This window comes from Oncorhynchus clarkii, chromosome 19, assembly GCF_045791955.1.
Source record: "Oncorhynchus clarkii lewisi isolate Uvic-CL-2024 chromosome 19, UVic_Ocla_1.0, whole genome shotgun sequence".
Classification (NCBI taxonomy): domain Eukaryota; kingdom Metazoa; phylum Chordata; class Actinopteri; order Salmoniformes; family Salmonidae; genus Oncorhynchus; species Oncorhynchus clarkii.
This window is the reverse complement of record NC_092165.1, coordinates 64,057,206-64,074,682: the sequence shown is the minus strand read 5'-3', so window position 1 is coordinate 64,074,682 and position 17,477 is coordinate 64,057,206. Positions and strand designations below refer to the sequence as shown.

The 17,477-nt window shown below is 45.2% G+C and overlaps 1 protein-coding gene across 1 annotated transcript; it reads left to right on the top strand.

Annotated features, from left to right (window-relative positions):
* The first annotated feature begins 13,330 nt into the window (after positions 1-13,330).
* On the top strand, positions 13,331-14,484 carry LOC139374406 (homeobox protein not2-like). Its single transcript, XM_071115458.1, has 3 exons — positions 13,331-13,739; positions 13,856-14,028; positions 14,184-14,484. The coding sequence occupies exons 1-3, from the start codon at positions 13,352-13,354 to the stop codon at positions 14,343-14,345; spliced, it is 723 nt and encodes a 240-aa protein (XP_070971559.1). The 5' UTR covers positions 13,331-13,351; the 3' UTR covers positions 14,346-14,484.
* The last annotated feature ends 2,993 nt before the right edge of the window (positions 14,485-17,477 follow it).

The following is a 17,477-nucleotide window of genomic DNA, read 5'->3' as shown; positions in this document are numbered from 1 at the left end:
TCGGAGGATGTGTTGGTACCATTCTTTATTCATGGCTGTGTTCTTAGGCAAAATTGTGAGTGAGCCCACTCCCTCGAATGAGAAGCAACCCCACACATGAATGGTCTCAGGATGCTTTACTGTTGGCATGACACAGGACGGATGGTAGAGCTCACCTGGTCTTCTCCAGGCAAGCTTTTTTCCTGATGCCCTAAACAAACAGAAAGGGGATTCATCAGAGTGCCCAGTCTTCAGCAGTCCAATCCCTGTACCTTTTGCGGAATATCAGTCTGTCCCTGATGTTTTTCCTGGAGCGAAGTGGCTTCTTTGCTACCCTTCTTGACACCAGGCCATCCTCCAAAAGTCTTTGCCTCACTGTGCATGCAGATGCACTCACACCTGCCTGCTGCCATTCCTGAGCAAGCTCTGTACTGGTGGTGCCCCGATCCCGCAGCTGAATCAACTTTAGGAGACGGTCCTGGCACTTGCTGGACTTTCTTGGGCTCCCTGAAGCCTTCTTCACAACAATTGAACCGCTCTCCTTGAAGTTCTTGATGATCCGATAAATGGTTGATTTAGGTGCAATCTTACTGGCAGCAATATCCTTGCCTGTGAAGCCCTTTTTGTGCAAAGCAATGATGACGGCACATGTTTCCTTGCAGGTAACCATGGTTGACAGAGGAAGAACAATGATTCCAAGCACCACCCTCCTTTTGAAGCTTCCAGTCTGTTATTCGAACTCAATCAGCATGACAGAGTGATCTCCAGCGTTGTCCTCATCAACACTCACACCTGTGTTAACGTGAAAATCACTGACATGATGTCAGCTGGTCCTTTTGTGGCAGGGCTGAAATGCAGTGAAAATGTTTTTTTGGTATTCCGTTCATTTGCATGGAAAAGAGGGACTTTTCAATGAATTGCAAATCATCTGATCACTCTTCATAACATTCTGGAGTATATGAAAATTGCCATCATACAAACTGAGGCAGCAGTCTTTGTGAAAATTTATATTTGTGTCATTCTCAAGACTTTTAGCCACGACTGTACAGGTGATGCTGCATGAAAACATCCTAACAATATTGTAAGTACTGTTCCCAGTAGAGGTCGGTGTTTGAAAGCAACTTGGAATCGAAGAATCTACCGGAATCACTGCGGAATCAGTGGGATCTCACATTTTTCAACACATGGTTTGAAAAACCACATGATCGAACAAAGCTTCAGATGTTATTGATCCTGTTACTTGAAACGAGTGTCAGTACATTGTGTCGGATCAGTAATGTTTTGAAAACTGCTTCGAGAACGTCAAAGCTTCAGATGTTATTGATCCTGTTACTTGAAACGAGCGTCAGTACATTGTGTCGGATCAGTAATGTTTTGAAAACTGCTTCGAGAACGTCAAAGCTTCTGTATCAATCGTCCCATCACTAACAGTTTATATTACCTGTCCAGTTATCGACCGTGATGGGAACCCCAGGCGTTATGATCCCAGTTATCGACCGTGATGGGAACCCCAGGCGTTATGATCCCAGTTATCGACCGTGATGGGAACCCCAGGCGTTATGATCCCAGTTATCGACCGTGATGGGAACCCCAGGCGTTATGATCCCAGTTATCAACAGTGATGGGAACCCCAGGTGTTATGATCCCAGTTATCGACCGTGATGGGAACCCCAGGCCTTATGATCCCAGTTATCGACCGTGATGGGAACCCCAGGCGTTATGATCCCAGTTATCGACCGTGATGGGAACCCCAGGCCTTATGATCCCAGTTATCGACCGTGATGGGAACCCCAGGCGTTATGATCCCAGTTATCGACAGTGATGGGAACCCCAGGCGTTATGATCCCAGTTATCGACCGTGATGGGAACCCCAGGCGTTATGATCCCAGTTATCGACCGTGATGGGAACCCCAGGCGTTATGATCCCTTCAGGGCGTTCAAAAACAGTGAATTCCACTGAGTGTTTAAAAAACTTCTTAGGGATAGTCTGAACTTATTCAGTGGTGTAAAGTACTTAATTAAAATACTTTAAAGTAACACTTAAGTCGTTTTTTGGGGTATCTGTACTTTACTATTTATCCTTTTGGCAACTTTTACTTTTACTTCACTACATTCCTAAAGAAAATAATATACTTTTTACTTCATACATTTTTTCTGACACCCAAAAGTACTCATTACATTTTGACAGGAAAATGGTCCAATTCACCTACTTGTCAAGAAAACATCCCTGGTCATCCCCACTGACCCACTAATCACAAATGCTTTGTTTGTAAATGAATGTCTGAGTGTTGGAGTGTGCCCCTGGCTATCTGTAAATAAAATAAAAACAAGAAAATTGTGCATAAAATGGTGTATACTTTTACTTTTGTATACTTAAGTATATTTTTGCAATTACATTTACTTTTGATACTAAAGTATATTTAATACCAAATTAAATTAAAATGGCACCGGAGGGGAGGGCTGCCGTTTAATGGGGTGGCAGGTAGCCTAGTGGTTAGAGTATTGGGGTGGCAGGTAGCCTAGTGGTTAGAGTATTGGGGTGGCAGGTAGCCTAGTGGTTAGAGGATTGGGGTGGCAGGTAGCCTAGTGGTTAGAGGATTGGGGTGGCAGGTAGCCTAGTGGTTAGAGTATTGGGGTGGCAGGTAGCCTAGTGGTTAGAGGATTGGGGTGGCAGGTAGCCTAGTGGTTAGAGTATTGGGGTGGCAGGTAGCCTAGTGGTTAGAGGATTGGGGTGGCAGGTAGCCTAGTGGTTAGAGGATTGCACTAGTAACCGAAAAGTTGCAAGATCAAATCCCTGAGCTGACAAGGTAAAAAAAAAATGTCCTTCTACCACTGAACACGACAGCCACTGTTCCTAGGCTGTCATTGAAATACGAATTTGTTCTTAATTGACTTGCCTAGTTAAATAAAATACAAGTATTGGCTCTTAACCGTGTTGTTTGTAACTTGTTTTGTACGTAATGTTGCTGCTACTGTCTCTTATGACCAAAAAGAGCTTCTGGACATCAGGACTGGGATTACTCACCTCAAATTGGACGATGAGTTCTTCTTCAAGGACCAGGCCCTGTGATTCGCAGGAAAAGGAAACAGGTTTCGTGGAAAGAGATCAGGGTGCCTTGTGAGGCACCCTGATCACACCACAAAAGCCACAGCCTGTGCAGAGCAAGGGAACAACTACTTCAGGTCTCAGAGCAAGTGACGTCACCCAATTGAAACGCTATTAGCGCGCACCACCGCTAACTAGCTAGCCATTTCACATCGGTTACAATAGCATGATGAATAGCAGGGCGAATAGTAGGGAGGATAGCAGGGTGAATAGCAGGGAGAATAGCATGGTGAATAGCAGGGAGAATAGCATGGTGAATAGCAGGGAGAATAGCAGGGAGAATAGCATGGTGAATAGCAGGGTGAATAGCAGGGAGAATAGCATGGTGAATAGCAGGGAGAATAGCATGGTGAATAGCAGGGAGAATAGCATGGTGAATAGCAGGGAGAATAGCAGGGAGAATAGCAGGGAGAATAGCATGGTGAATAGCAGGGAGAATAGCATGGTGAATAGCAGGGTGAATAGCATGGTGAATAGCAGGGTGAATAGCAGGGAGAATAGAATGGTGAATAGCAGGGAGAATAGCAGGGAGAATAGCATGGTGAATAGCAGGGTGAATAGCAGGGAGAATAGCATGGTGAATAGCATGGTGAATAGTAGTGAGAATAGCATGCTGAATAGCATGGAGAATAGCATGGTGAATAGCAGGGAGAATGGCATGGTGAATAGTAGGGAGAATAGCATGGTGAATAGCAGGGAGAATAGCAGGGAGAATAGCATGGTGAATAGCAGGGAGAATGGCATGGTGAATAGCAGGGAGAATAGCATGGTGAATAGCAGGGAGAATAGCATGGTGATTAGCAGGGAGAATAGCATGGTGATTAGCATGGTGATTAGCAGGGAGAATAGCATGGTGATTAGCAGGGAGAATAGCATGGTGAATAACAGGGAGAATGGCATGGTGAATAGCAGGGAGAATAGCATGGTGAATAGCAGGGAGAATAGCATGGTGATTAGCAGGGAGAATAGCATGGTGATTAGCATGGTGATTAGCAGGGAGAATAGCATGGTGATTAGCAGGGAGAATAGCATGGTGAATAACAGGGAGAATAGCAGGGAGAATAGCATGGTGAATAGCAGGGAGAATAGCAGGGTGAATAGCATGGTGATTAGCAGGGAGAATAGCAGGGAGAATAGCATGGTGATTAGCAGGGAGAATAGCATGGTGAATAACAGGGAGAATAGCAGGGAGAATAGCATGGTGAATAGCAGGGAGAATAGCAGGGAGAATAGCAGGGAGAATAGCATGGTGAATAGCAGGGAGAATAGCATGGTGAATAGCAGGGAGAATAGCATGGTGAATAGCAGGGAGAATAGCAGGGAGAATGGCATGGTGAATAGCAGGGTGAATAGCAGGGAGAATGGCATGGTGAATAGCAGGGAGAATAGCATGGTGAATAGCAGGGTGAATAGCAGGGAGAATGGCATGGTGAATAGCAGGGAGAATAGCAGGGAGAATAGCAGGGAGAAGAGCAGGGAGAATAGCTGGGAGAAGAGTAGGGAGAATAGCAGGGAGAATAGCAGGGAGAATAGCAGGGAGAAGAGCAGGGAGAATAGCAGGGAGAAAAGCAGGGAGAATAGCAGGGAGAGGAGTAGGGAGAATAGCAGGGAGAATAGCATGGTGAATAGCAGGGTGAGGAGTAGGGAGAATAGCAGGGAGAATAGCAGGGAGAATAGCATGGTGAATAGCAGGGTGAATAGCAGGGAGAATGGCATGGTGAATAGCAGGGAGAATAGCAGGGAGAAGAGCAGGGAGAATAGCAGGGAGAATAGCAGGGAGAAAAGCAGGGAGAATAGCAGGGAGAGGAGTAGGGAGAATAGCAGGGATAATAGCAGGGAGAAAAGCAGGGTGAATAGCAGGGTGAATAGCAGGGAGAATGGCATGGTGAATAGCAGGGAGAATAGCAGGGATAAGAGCAGGGAGAATAGCAGGGAGAAAATCAGGGAGAATAGCAGGGAGAATGGCATGGTGAATAGCAGGGAGAATAGCAGGGAGAAGAGCAGGGAGAAGAGCAGGGAGAATAGCAGGGAGAAAAGCAGGGAGAATAGCAGGGAGAGGAGTACGGAGAATAGCAGGGATAATGGCAGGGAGAATAGCATGGTGAATAGCAGGGTGAATAGCAGGGAGAATAGCAGGGTGAATAGCAGGGAGAATGGCATGGTGAATAGCAGGGAGAATAGCAGGGAGAATAGCAGGGAGAATAGCAGGGAGAAGAGCAGGGAGAATAGCTGGGAGAAGAGTAGGGAGAAAAGCAGGGAGAATAGCAGGGAGAAGAGCAGGGATAATTGCAGGGAGAATAGCATGGTGAATATCAGGGTGAATAGGAGGGAGAATGGCATGGTGAATAGCAGGGAGAATAGCAGAGAGAATTGCAGGGAGAAGAGCAGGGAGAAAAGCAGGGAGAATAGCTGGGGGAAGAGTAGGGAGAATAGTAGGGAGAATAGCAGGGAGAAGATCAGGGAGAATAGCAGGGAGAATAGCAGGGAGAAGAGCAGGGAGAATAGCTGGGAGAAGAGTAGGGAGAATAGCAGGGAGAATAGCAGGGAGAAGTGCAGGGAGAATAGCAGGGAGAATAGTAGGGAGAATAGCAGGGAGAATAGCAGGGAGAATAGCAGGGAGAAGAGTAGGGAGAATAGCTGGGAGAGTAGCAGGGAGAAGAGCAGGGAGAATAGCAGGGATAATAGCTGGGAGAATAGCTGGGAGAAGAGTAGGGAGAATAGCAGGGAGAAGAGCAGGGAGAATAGCATGGTGATTAGCAGGGAGAATAGCAGGGTGAATAGCATGGTGATTAGCAGGGAGAATAGCAGGGAGAATAGCATGGTGATTAGCAGGGAGAATAGCATGGTGAATAACAGGGAGAATAGCAGGGAGAATAGCATGGTGAATAGCAGGGAGAATAGCAGGGTGAATAGCATGGTGATTAGCAGGGAGAATAGCAGGGAGAATAGCATGGTGATTAGCAGGGAGAATAGCATGGTGAATAACAGGGAGAATAGCAGGGAGAATAGCATGGTGAATAGCAGGGATAATAGCAGGGAGAATAGCATGGTGAATAGCAGGGAGAATAGCATGATGAATAGCAGGGAGAATAGCATGGTGAATAGCAGGGAGAATAGCATGGTGAATAGCAGGGTGAATAGCAGGGAGAATGGCATGGTGAATAGCAGGGAGAATAGCAGGGAGAATAGCAGGGAGAAGAGCAGGGAGAATAGCTGGGAGAAGAGTAGGGAGAATAGCAGGGAGAATAGCAGGGAGAAGAGCAGGGAGAATAGCAGGGAGAAAAGCAGGGAGAATAGCAGGGAGAGGAGTAGGGAGAATAGCAGGGAGAATAGCATGGTGAATAGCAGGGTGAGGAGTAGGGAGAATAGCAGGGAGAATAGCAGGGAGAATAGCATGGTGAATAGCAGGGAGAATGGCATGGTGAATAGCAGGGAGAATAGCAGGGAGAAGAGCAGGGAGAAGAGCAGGGAGAATAGCAGGGAGAAAAGCAGGGAGAATAGCAGGGAGAGGAGTAGGGAGAATAGCAGGGATAATAGCAGGGAGAATAGCATGGTGAATAGCAGGGTGAATAGCAGGGAGAATAGCAGGGTGAATAGCAGGGAGAATGGCATGGTGAATAGCAGGGAGAATAGCAGGGAGAATAGCAGGGAGAATAGCAGGGAGAATAGCAGGGAGAAGAGCAGGGAGAATAGCTGGGAGAAGAGTAGGGAGAAAAGCAGGGAGAATAGCAGGGATAATAGCAGGGAGAATAGCATGGTGAATAGCAGGGTGAATAGCAGGGAGAATGGCATGGTGAATAGCAGGGAGAATGGCATGGTGAATAGCAGGGGGAAGATCAGGGAGAATAGCAGGGAGAATAGCAGGGAGAAGAGCAGGGAGAATAGCTGGGAGAAGAGTAGGGAGAATAGCAGGGAGAATAGCAGGGAGAAGTGCAGGGAGAATAGCAGGGAGAATAGCAGGGAGAATAGCAGGGAGAATAGCAGGGAGAATAGCAGGGAGAAGAGTAGGGAGAATAGCTGGGAGAATAGCAGGAGAAGAGCAGGGAGAATAGCAGGGAGAATAGCTGGGAGAAGAGTAGGGAGAATAGCAGGGAGAAGAGCAGGGAGAAGAGCAGGGAGAATAGCAGGGAGAATAGCAGGGAGAGGAGTAGGGAGAATAGCTGGGAGAATAGCAGGGAGAGGAGTAGGGAGAATAGCTGGGAGAATAGCAGGGAGAAGAGTAGGGAGAATAGCTGGGAGAATAGCAGGGAGAGGAGTAGGGAGAATAGCTGGGAGAATAGCAGGGAGAAGAGTAGGGAGAATAGCTGGGAGAAGAGTAGGGAGAAGAGCAGGGAGAATAGCAGGGAGAATAGCAGGGAGAAGAGCAGGGAGAAGAGCAGGGAGAAGAGTAGGGAGAATAGCTGGAAGAGTATGACAAGGTTTTCTGGTGTATGTCAGATAAATGAATGACGCAGTTCTCTTTCCCACAATGCTTAGCAGGCAGGGTGAGGTCCATGAAGTTTCAGACACTGGGAGTACATCACTAATCTTCCCCCTGGTCCAATACACAACGCCAGTGGAGACTGTGTGATTGGAAGTCCTTGGGGGCAGGTACTGTTCAGATAGAGAGAATAACCCCTCATTGACTTGGTAATGATGTGGCCAGCAATGGGAGTACCCCTAATGCTAATACCAATACAACTAAGGACAGAGACTCAGGGATGATCTGAAACTCAGGGCATGGCCCAACTCTGACCCCAAAATACACTATATGTTGTATGTTACAAACTCTCCCACTAACAGACAAACTAGCAGGCCTACAGGTAACCCCAGGTGAACTAGTTCAGGTAACCTCAGGTGAACTAGTACAGGTAACCTCAGGTGAACTAGTTCAGGTAACCTCAGGTGCACTAGTTCAGGTAACCTCAGGTGAACTAGTTCAGGTAACCTCAGGTGAACTAATTCAGGTAACCTCAGGTGAACTAGTTCAGGTAACCTCAGGTGAACTAGTACAGGTAACCTCAGGTGAACTAGTACAGGTAACCCAGGTGAACTAGTTAATGTAACCCAGGTGAACTAGTACAGGTAACCTCAGGTGAACTAGTTCAGGTAACCTCAGGTGAACTAGTTCTGGTATCTGCCATGTCCTCAACAGGTGTTAACCATATCCCATTTAGCTAAACCTTGATAAACCTGGTTTAATATGTTAACCATATCCCATTTAGCTAAACCTTGATAAACCTGATTAAATATGTTAACCATATCCCATTTAGCTACACCTTGATAAACTTGCTTAAATATGTTAACCATATCCCATTTAGCTACACCTTGATAAACCTGGTATAATATGTTAACCATATCCCATTTAGCTAAACCTTGATAAACCTGGTTTAATATGTTAACCATATCCCATTTAGCTACACCTTGATAAACCTGATTAAATATGTTAACCATATCCCATTTAGCTACACCTTGATAAACCTGATTAAATATGTTAACCATATCCCATTTAGCTACACCTTGATAAACCTGATTAAATATGTTAACCATATCCCATTTAGCTAAACCTTGATAAATCTGGTTTAATATGTTAACCATATCCCATTTAGCTAAACCTTGATAAACCTGGTTTAATATGTTAACCATATCCCATTTAGCTAAACCTTGATAAACCTGGTTTAATATGTTAACCATATCCCATTTAGCTACACCTTGATAAACCTGGTTTAATATGTTAACCATATCCCATTTAGCTACACCTTGATAAACCTGGTTTAATATGTTAACCATATCCCATTTAGCTACATCTTGATAAACCTGGTTTAATATGTTAACCATATCCCATTTAGCTACACCTTGATAAACCTGGTTTAATTAATATGTTAACCATATCCCATTTAGCTACACCTTGATAAACCTGGTTTAATTAATATGTTAACCATATCCCATTTAGCTACACCTTGATAAACCTGGTTTAATATGTTAACCATATCCCATTTAGCTACACCTTGATAAACCTGGTTTAATTAATATGTTAACCATATCCCATTTAGCTACATCTTGATAAACCTGGTTAAATATGTTAACCATATCCCATTTAGCTACATCTTGATAAACCTGGTTTAATATGTTAACCATATCCCATTTAGCTACACCTTGATAAACCTGGTTTAATATGTTAACCATATCCCATTTAGCTACACCTTGATAAACCTGGTTGAATATACTAGCATGGCTAACCTTAAACCCGACCTCTGCCATGCCTCATAACTACCTGTCTTACATACTCCCTGTATCTATCGCTGTGACCTTGGCATGTTAGAACATGTTTGTATCACTAACATACAAAAGTCAAATACCATTAGTATTCTTCGGGCTTGGACAATTATGTAGGCAGTGGCTACGTGTCCAAACATGCAACAAAAACAAAAATCTAGCCACAGTTCACAGTTCCACAAAGTGAAACACGGAGCATTTTGTCGTCACCAAAAAATGTAATTCCAGTTTTTTACAACTTACATCACCTAGCTGGTTGAACCACACAGCCAGCATGACGGATGGAAAAGGGTGTAGAATTTCACTTTATAAGGTTTCAGCTTTATCGTGCTTTGTAAAAAATCTTTATGGTGCAGACCAGCAATACGACAACAGTTGTGATAAACTGTCATGACATATCACATGATCCAGCTCAAAGACATGTTAACAACAACCTTATGTTGGCATCATGGCTTACCCTCAAATCAAGTCCTATCAAAGCTAACAGTGGAGAGGAGAGAAGATTTCCAATGTATTCAATAGAATTGAAAGCTGTTGAGCCAGGGCCTGGGTTCAGTTGTGTATTGGAGCCAGACGGACCGTACCTGCCCATTCATAGTCAAGTTTAATCCTGAGGCCCATTGCTCCTTATTGTCCCAGCACAACGACCCAGTGGCCACAGTAGCAGTAAGGTGACAGAGGCTGGACACTGAGGCATTCTATAATGGCTTCATAAACTCATTAGTGATGGTTAGTGATAGGTGTGGATGGACAAGAAAGGGCCTGGTCACAGTGGCTGCTAAATGTGTCCATCAGGCGCCAAAAGCAGCCCCTTACAGCACCGTGATAATAATGATGACAGTGCTCCAGAGTGCCTTCCTGGGCTTTCTCTTCAGAGTGCCTCTCTGGGCTTTCTCTTTAGAGTGCCTCTCTGGGCTTTCTCTTCAGAGTGCCTCTCTGGGCTTTCTCTTCAGAGTGCCTCTCTGGGCTTTCTCTTCAGAGTGCCTCTCTGGGCTTTCTCTTCAGAGTGCCTCTCTGGGCTTTCTCTTCAGAGTGCCTTCCTGGGCTTTCCCTTCAGAGTGCCTCTCTGGGCTGTCTCTTCAGAGTGCCTCTCTGGGCTTTCTCTTCAGAGCGCCTCTCTGGGCTTTCTCGTTAAATCACGTGTCAATTGGAGAGGATCCTACTAGTTGTCATACCACCTGTCTCCAGCTGCTTTTCACCTGAGCAGTTGAAAAATAAATATAGTCCACAATACACAAACGCCATAAAAGGTGATGGAAACAGTTAAATAGGTAATGTGCTGCATTTTGGTGTTTTGAAAAAGACACAAAAAGGCGTCAGAGTTTAGGTGGTTAAGGGTGTCAGAGTTTAGGTGGTTATGGGCATCAAAGTTTAGGTGGTTATGGGTGTCAGAGTTTAGGTGGTTATGGGCATCAGAGTTTAAGTGGTTAAGGGTGTCAGAGTTTAGGTGCTTAAGGGTGTCAGAGTTTAGGTGCTTAAGGGTGTCAGAGTTTAGGTGCTTATGGGCATCAGAGTTTAGCTGGTTAAGGGTGTCAGAGTTTAGGTGGTTATGGGCATCAGAGTTTAGGTGGTTAAGGGTGTCAGAGTTTAGGTGCTTAAGGGTGTCAGAGTTTACGTGCTTAAGGGCGTCAGAGTTTAGGTGGTTAGGGGCGTAGAGTTTAGGTGGTTAAGGGCATCAGAGTTTAGGTGGTTAAGGGTGTCAGAGTTTATTAAGGGCGTCAGAGTTTAGGAGGTTAAGGGTGTCAGAGTTTATTAAGGGAGTCAGAGTTTAGGTAGTTAAGGCCGTCAGAGTTTATGTGGTTAAGGGCGTCAAAGTTTAGGTGGTTAAGGGCGTCAAAGTTTAGGTGGTTAAGGGCGTCAGAGTTTAGGAGGTTAAGGGAGTCAGAGTTTGGGTGGTTAAGGCCGTCCCCTGGCCATGACTATGAAAAGAGGTCTCTTGAACAATGGGCCAGAGTGTATTTCCTGTCTGGCTCCAATACACTATGATCACTACTTCGGTAGCTCCTCCCTGAATTGGCAGTAGCCTATAGGAACCATTACTAATTTTACATCAAACAACATCATATATTATCTTCATTTGACCATACTAATCCCAAACTGTTATCATCACTGTCCTGACTCAGATTCCCCACTGGAGGGATTATAGTTGCCCGTGAGTTGAGTGGACAGGACTGCCTGTCTACTCTGTCCAACTAAAGATCAATTCTGAAGTTGAGTGACATTGACATCATTGTGATTTGTGATACAAGCCTGTGTGAGGAGTTGATGCTACTTTCTCAGGCCCATGAAGGTTAAGTAAACATTGATCCAGATGTTTTGGGCTCTACTAGTGTGAAAACTACGCTGGGGTGGGTGGTCTGCCCGGTGACCCACCCAGAAGACCGTTTCATTGTTCAGGCCGAGTTGACAAACCCCGCTGTTTGCCTTGTTCATTAGGCATCATAGTGTCAGCTACATAGAATTAATACAATGGCTCTGAAGTCAAAGTGACTAACGGTTCTCTTCACTGTTCAAATGTGTTTTAACTGTTGTGTAAAGCTCACAGTGACGCTCTCCGCTGCTTCCAAACGATGGAAGCGATCTGTTGGAGTTTGCCGAGCGGGTCATAATCCAGGGTTGAAAGAGGAGGCTTTGTCCTAAAGTAGTGTAAGAAAGAAAATCACGTACTTTTAAAGAAGCCGCGATGCTTTTCATTAGGCTTTTTAAGTCTCTAATTAAGAACCAATAATGGGGAGCTGCTCTCTTTGCGCATTTCCTGTCAACCCAGCCCAAATGTGTCATCTAAAATTGTGGGCTATAACGGATTTTGTCATCACTACAATGAATTTAGAAATATGCAATAAAGAAGTTATGAGAGTGAATATTTTAAATTGTGTGGTAACTGTTATATACAAGTTAAACGGTTATTACGCACAACGCAGGGAAACCCTCTGTCACCGGTGTGTGTTTTAATGAAGATATCAAGTGGTGGATTAACGCACTGACCGCGATTAGTGACGTAGGTGTAAGTAAACCAGCAGCGGCTCTCGGTCAGTGCCTGCTGAATCTGTCGCCCCCGGTGCAATACCCCACTAGTTATTTCATTTTAGGGTGACACCACAACTGTAAAAAGACACACTTTGGACAGCGACCAGTCTTTATGTAATTATAATTAGTTTCAGGAGAGCGATTGAATACTATCAGGAAAATAGCTTTTTAAAAAAAGAGAGAGAGTGAATAGTTTCAGGAAAATAGCTATAAAAAAGTCAATTATTCTTTATTTTAGTAGGCCTTTGTTTGATTCAGTCCACTGCTCATCATAGGCCTATACAGGCACAAAGACACGTGATTGGCTAAATCACACAACTATATAATGCACCTACACAATTAAACGGATCATTTTCTCCAAACTTTTAGGAAAAACGTAATTTCCTTCAATCAAAACGAAGCCCTGAATAAAGGCCTGACATTGTTACCTATAATTCCTATTGAGCAGCAGACTTGTCTACAATGTGATTTTAACGTTACACATTTTTTTAAAGTCGCCCTCCAATTGTGAAGCTATTTGTTCCGCTGCTTGCAGCATCTGTCGGCTAGCTTTGATTTAGAAGAGACCAAATAAGATGATTTGGTGACATCAAGGCCTTCCCAGCGGTAATGATTACATTCGGAGCTCAGATCCACGCAAGAATTTGTATCCCACTAAACCCTCTGAGATCCCCTACCCACCCCCACAGAGCTCGAGCTCCCAGGATCTTGTCCTATTAGGGTATTTGACAGGCCCAGCTTGTACTACACCATCAATGAATTGGATAGGTTGTAGGGATGCTCGTTCCTCTCATCTGCTACTTAGAAAGACAAAGACCCGCTGGGGGGGCTGTTGACACCTCGAGGTCCGGGGAGGGTATAAAGAGGGACCTGTTTCAGTTGAGAGCAGTACTACTCTCCTCACTGCACCAGGAGAAACAGCCTACGTTGGACATACATTAACTTTGTTTTCCTCGCTTTTATTTTTCCATCACGACTGACAGCATGCAAGTACCGAACAGACCAACAGGAGTGGGAGCGTACGGGTACTCCGCCATGCGCCATTACGCTTCGCTCTATCCACAGCGCAACAGTAGCCAGTGCGCAGCGGCGACCAAGCCTGCCAGCGGGAAATCTTTCACCATTGACGCCCTGCTCGCCAAGCCGTCGGAGACACACATAGACCGAACGAGTCCCATTCACTGTAGACTCAAATACCAACCGACAGCGCCACTACATCCTTTCCAGACCCAGATGAGCTCAGCGCTGCCACAGTACCTCTACTCGCCCAACATGCTGCACACGCCGGTGCACAGTCACACACAACCCGGATACTCTGTCTACTGCTGTCCGCCGTTCTCATGCCATGGGGCCTTTTACGCACAAGGTAAATGTCAATCCAACGTGCCATTCTAACTTATTCAATGATCCAAACTAAACACAATGGCCTAAAGAAAAGTCCGACATGGGTTTTAAACTGTTGTCCATCTCTTTCCTTCACAGAAACAGGTCTATCAATGTCCCACTCATTCAAACACAAGGAAGGGAAATCCAAGAGGATGCGCACCAGCTTCACCAACGAGCAGTTGGACCGTCTGGAGAAGGAGTTCTCCCGGCAGCAGTACATGGTCGGCTCGGAGAGGTTCCTTCTGGCGTCGGGTCTGCAGCTCACAGAGGCTCAGGTACAAACCAGATTCCAACTCAAACTGCAAACTTTCTTTGAACTAAAGCAAAGCCCCAATTTAATAGTTTTTTAAAGAATGATAATACGATTGGCACTGACGTTTATAACGTTAAAAAAATTCCTTAAAACCAAAATTCCTTTTCTTATTTTCAGGTTAAAGTGTGGTTCCAGAATCGACGCATCAAATGGCGCAAGCAGAGTCTGGAGCAACAGCAGAACAAGCTGGTTAAACTGGGCCTGGCCACCCCAGTGAAGAGTCCTGGTTCTCAAGGTCTGGGGGAGGAGGCGGAGGAGATCGACTTCTCAGACGGATAAGATGTGCATAAAGACGGGCTCCCTGACTACTGCTGACCGGTCTTGGACCACAGAACCGGGCATCTGTATACACCGCTCAAGACACTGAGCCGAGGACCACACCACCCATTACTGTATAAATATTTAATTCATAGATGTATAGTTCTATATTTAAACGATGTTTCTTACTTTATTGCTCTTATGAGAGTGTCTCTGTGAATTCCAACGTTTGTATATTTTGATTGACATATTCAATAAATATATTTTCTAAATTTTGAGCCATTTCTTATCCCAGTACTGTTTTAAAACAATCATATCCCTGAAAACACATTGAAGTAGAGGTTGAGAGAACATCTTAGGCTAAATAAGAACTTTGAATTGAACGTTTGAATCGGGTTATATCGCGAAGCAAACTGATGGATGTCAAAGACGTTGAGTTGGTAGAATAATGTATTATTTCAGGTTCATTTCTTTTTTTGGTTAAGTGGAATTTAAGAGAAATTAAACAAAGCATATCAACATTTGTACTATTTTAGAGAACACTATCTATTCTAGACGATATAAACTTGAAATGCAGAGCAATTTCATGGTATTTATGGGGGGGGGGGTGAAATAATCATTATTTTATTTCTAAACCAGGTTGAGACTATATTATGTAAATCTTTGGCATTTTTTAAGATATTACTCTCTACATTTTAGCCTCTCTCCCTCTGACCCCCCAAGGGGTTTTATTGGCATGTAAAACATGTGTTTACATTGCCAAAGCAAGTTAAACAGATGATGAACATAGGTAGAATAGGAAATCCGAAATGAACAGTAAACCTTACACTCACAAAAGTTTCAAAATAATATACATTATTTAAAATATTATCGCAATGTACAGTGTTGTAAAAATGTGTTTAAGTACAAAAGGGAAAATATATAAACATAAATATGGGTTGTATTTACAATGGTGTTTGTTCTTCACTGGTTGCCATATTCTTGTGGTAACAGGTCAAAATTGGATTTATTTTCGAATGTTTAATGCGTCTCTGTAAACTGAGGGAAATACACTATATTGCCAAAAGTATGTGGACACCAGCTTGTCAAACATCTGATTCCAAAATCCTTGGTGTTAATATGGAGATGGTCCCCCCTTTACTGCTCTAACAGCCTCCACTCTTCTGGGAAGGCTCTCTACTAGATGTTGGAACATTGCTGCTATAACAGCCTCCACTCTTCTGGGAAGGCTTTCCACTAGATGTTGGAACGTTGCTGCGGGGGACTTGCTTCAATTGACAAGAGCATTAATGAGGTTAGGCATTGATGTTTGGCTCGCAGTCGACGTTCCAATTCATCCCAAAGGTTTTCGATGGGGTTGAGGTCAGGCCTACGTGTAGGCTAGTCAAGGTCTTCCACACCGATCTCGATCATGCTGAAGCAGGAAATGGCCTTCCCCAAACTGTTGCCACAAAGTTGGAAGCACAGAATTGTCTAGAATGTCATTGTATGCTGTAGCGTTAAGATTTCCCTTCACTGGAACTAAGGGGACTAGCTCGAACCATGGAAAACAGCCCCAGACCATTATTCCTCCTGCACCAAACTTTACAGTTGCCACTATGCATTTGGGCAGGTAACGTTCTCTTGGCAACCGCCAAACCCAGATTCGTTCGTCGGACTGCCAGATGGTGAAGCGTGATTCAACACTCCAAAGAACGCGTTTCCACTTCTCCAGAGTCCAATGGCGTCGAGCTTTACACCATTCCAGCCGACGCTTAGCATTGCGCATGGTGATCTTAGGCTTGTGTGCAGCTGCTCAGCCATGGAAACCCATTTCAGGAAGCTCCAGACAAACAGCTATTGTGATGATGTTGCTTCCAGAGGCAGTTTGGAAATCGGTAGTGAGTGTTGCAACCGAGGACACAAGGTTTTTACGGGCTACGTGCTTCAGCACACGGTGGTCCCGTTCTGTGAGCTTGTGTGGCCATGGCTGAGCCGTTGTTTCTCCTAGACATTTCCACTTCACAATAACATCACTTACAGTTGACCGGGGCAGCTCCAGCAGGGCCGAAATTTGACAAACTTACTTGTTGGAAAGGTGACGATCTATGACGATGCCATGTTGAAAGTCACTGAGTTCTTCAGTAAGGCCATTCTACTAACAATGTTTGTCTATGGAGATTGCATGGTGGTGTGCTCCATTTTATACACCTGTCAGCAACAGGTGTGGTTAAAATAGCCGAATCCACTCATTTGAAGGGGTGTCCATATACTTTTGGCCATGTATGTGTCTCTAATATGGTCATACATTTGGCAGGAGGTTAGGAAGTGCAGATCAGTTTCCACCTCATTTTGTGGGCAGTGAGTACATGGTCTTTCTTCTCTCGAGAGCCAGGTCTGCCTACGGCATCCTTTCTAAATAGCAAGTCTATGCTCACTGAGTCAGTCTGTCTAACAGGGCTGGTGGGGTCAGTCTGTCTAACAGGGCTGGTAGGGTCAGTCTGTCTAACAGGGCTGGAGTGGTGGGGTCAGTCTGTCTAACAGGGCTGGTGGGGTCAGTCTGTCTAACAGGGCTGGTGGGGTCAGTCGGTCTAACAGGGCTGGTGGGGTCAGTCTGTCTAACAGGGCTGGTGGGGTCAGTCTGTATAACAGGGCTGGTGGGGTCAGTCTGTCTAACAGGGCTGGAGTGGTGTGGTCAGTCTGTCTAACAAGGCTGATGGGGGTCAGTCTGTATAACAGGGCTGGTGGGGTCAGTCTGTCTTACAGGGCTGGTGGGGTCAGTCTGTCTAACAGGGCTGGAGTGGTGGGGTCGGTCTGTCTAACAGGGCTGGTGGGGTCAGTCTGTCTAACAGGGCTGGTGGGGTCAGTCTGTCTAACAGGGCTGGTGGGGTCAGTCTGTCTAACAGGGCTGGTGGGGTCAGTCTGTCTAACAGGGCTGGTGCGGTCAGTCTGTCTAACAGGGCTGGTGTGGTCAGTCTGTAAAACAGGGCTGGTGGGGTCAGTCTGTCTTACAGGGCTGGTGGGGTCAGTATGTATAACAGGGCTGGTGGGGTCAGTCTGTCTAACAGGGTTGGTGCGGTCAGTCTGTCTAACAGGGCTGGTGCGGTCAGTCTGTCTTACAGGGCTGGTGGGGTCAGTGTGTATAACAGGGCTGGTGGGGTCAGTCTGTCTAAC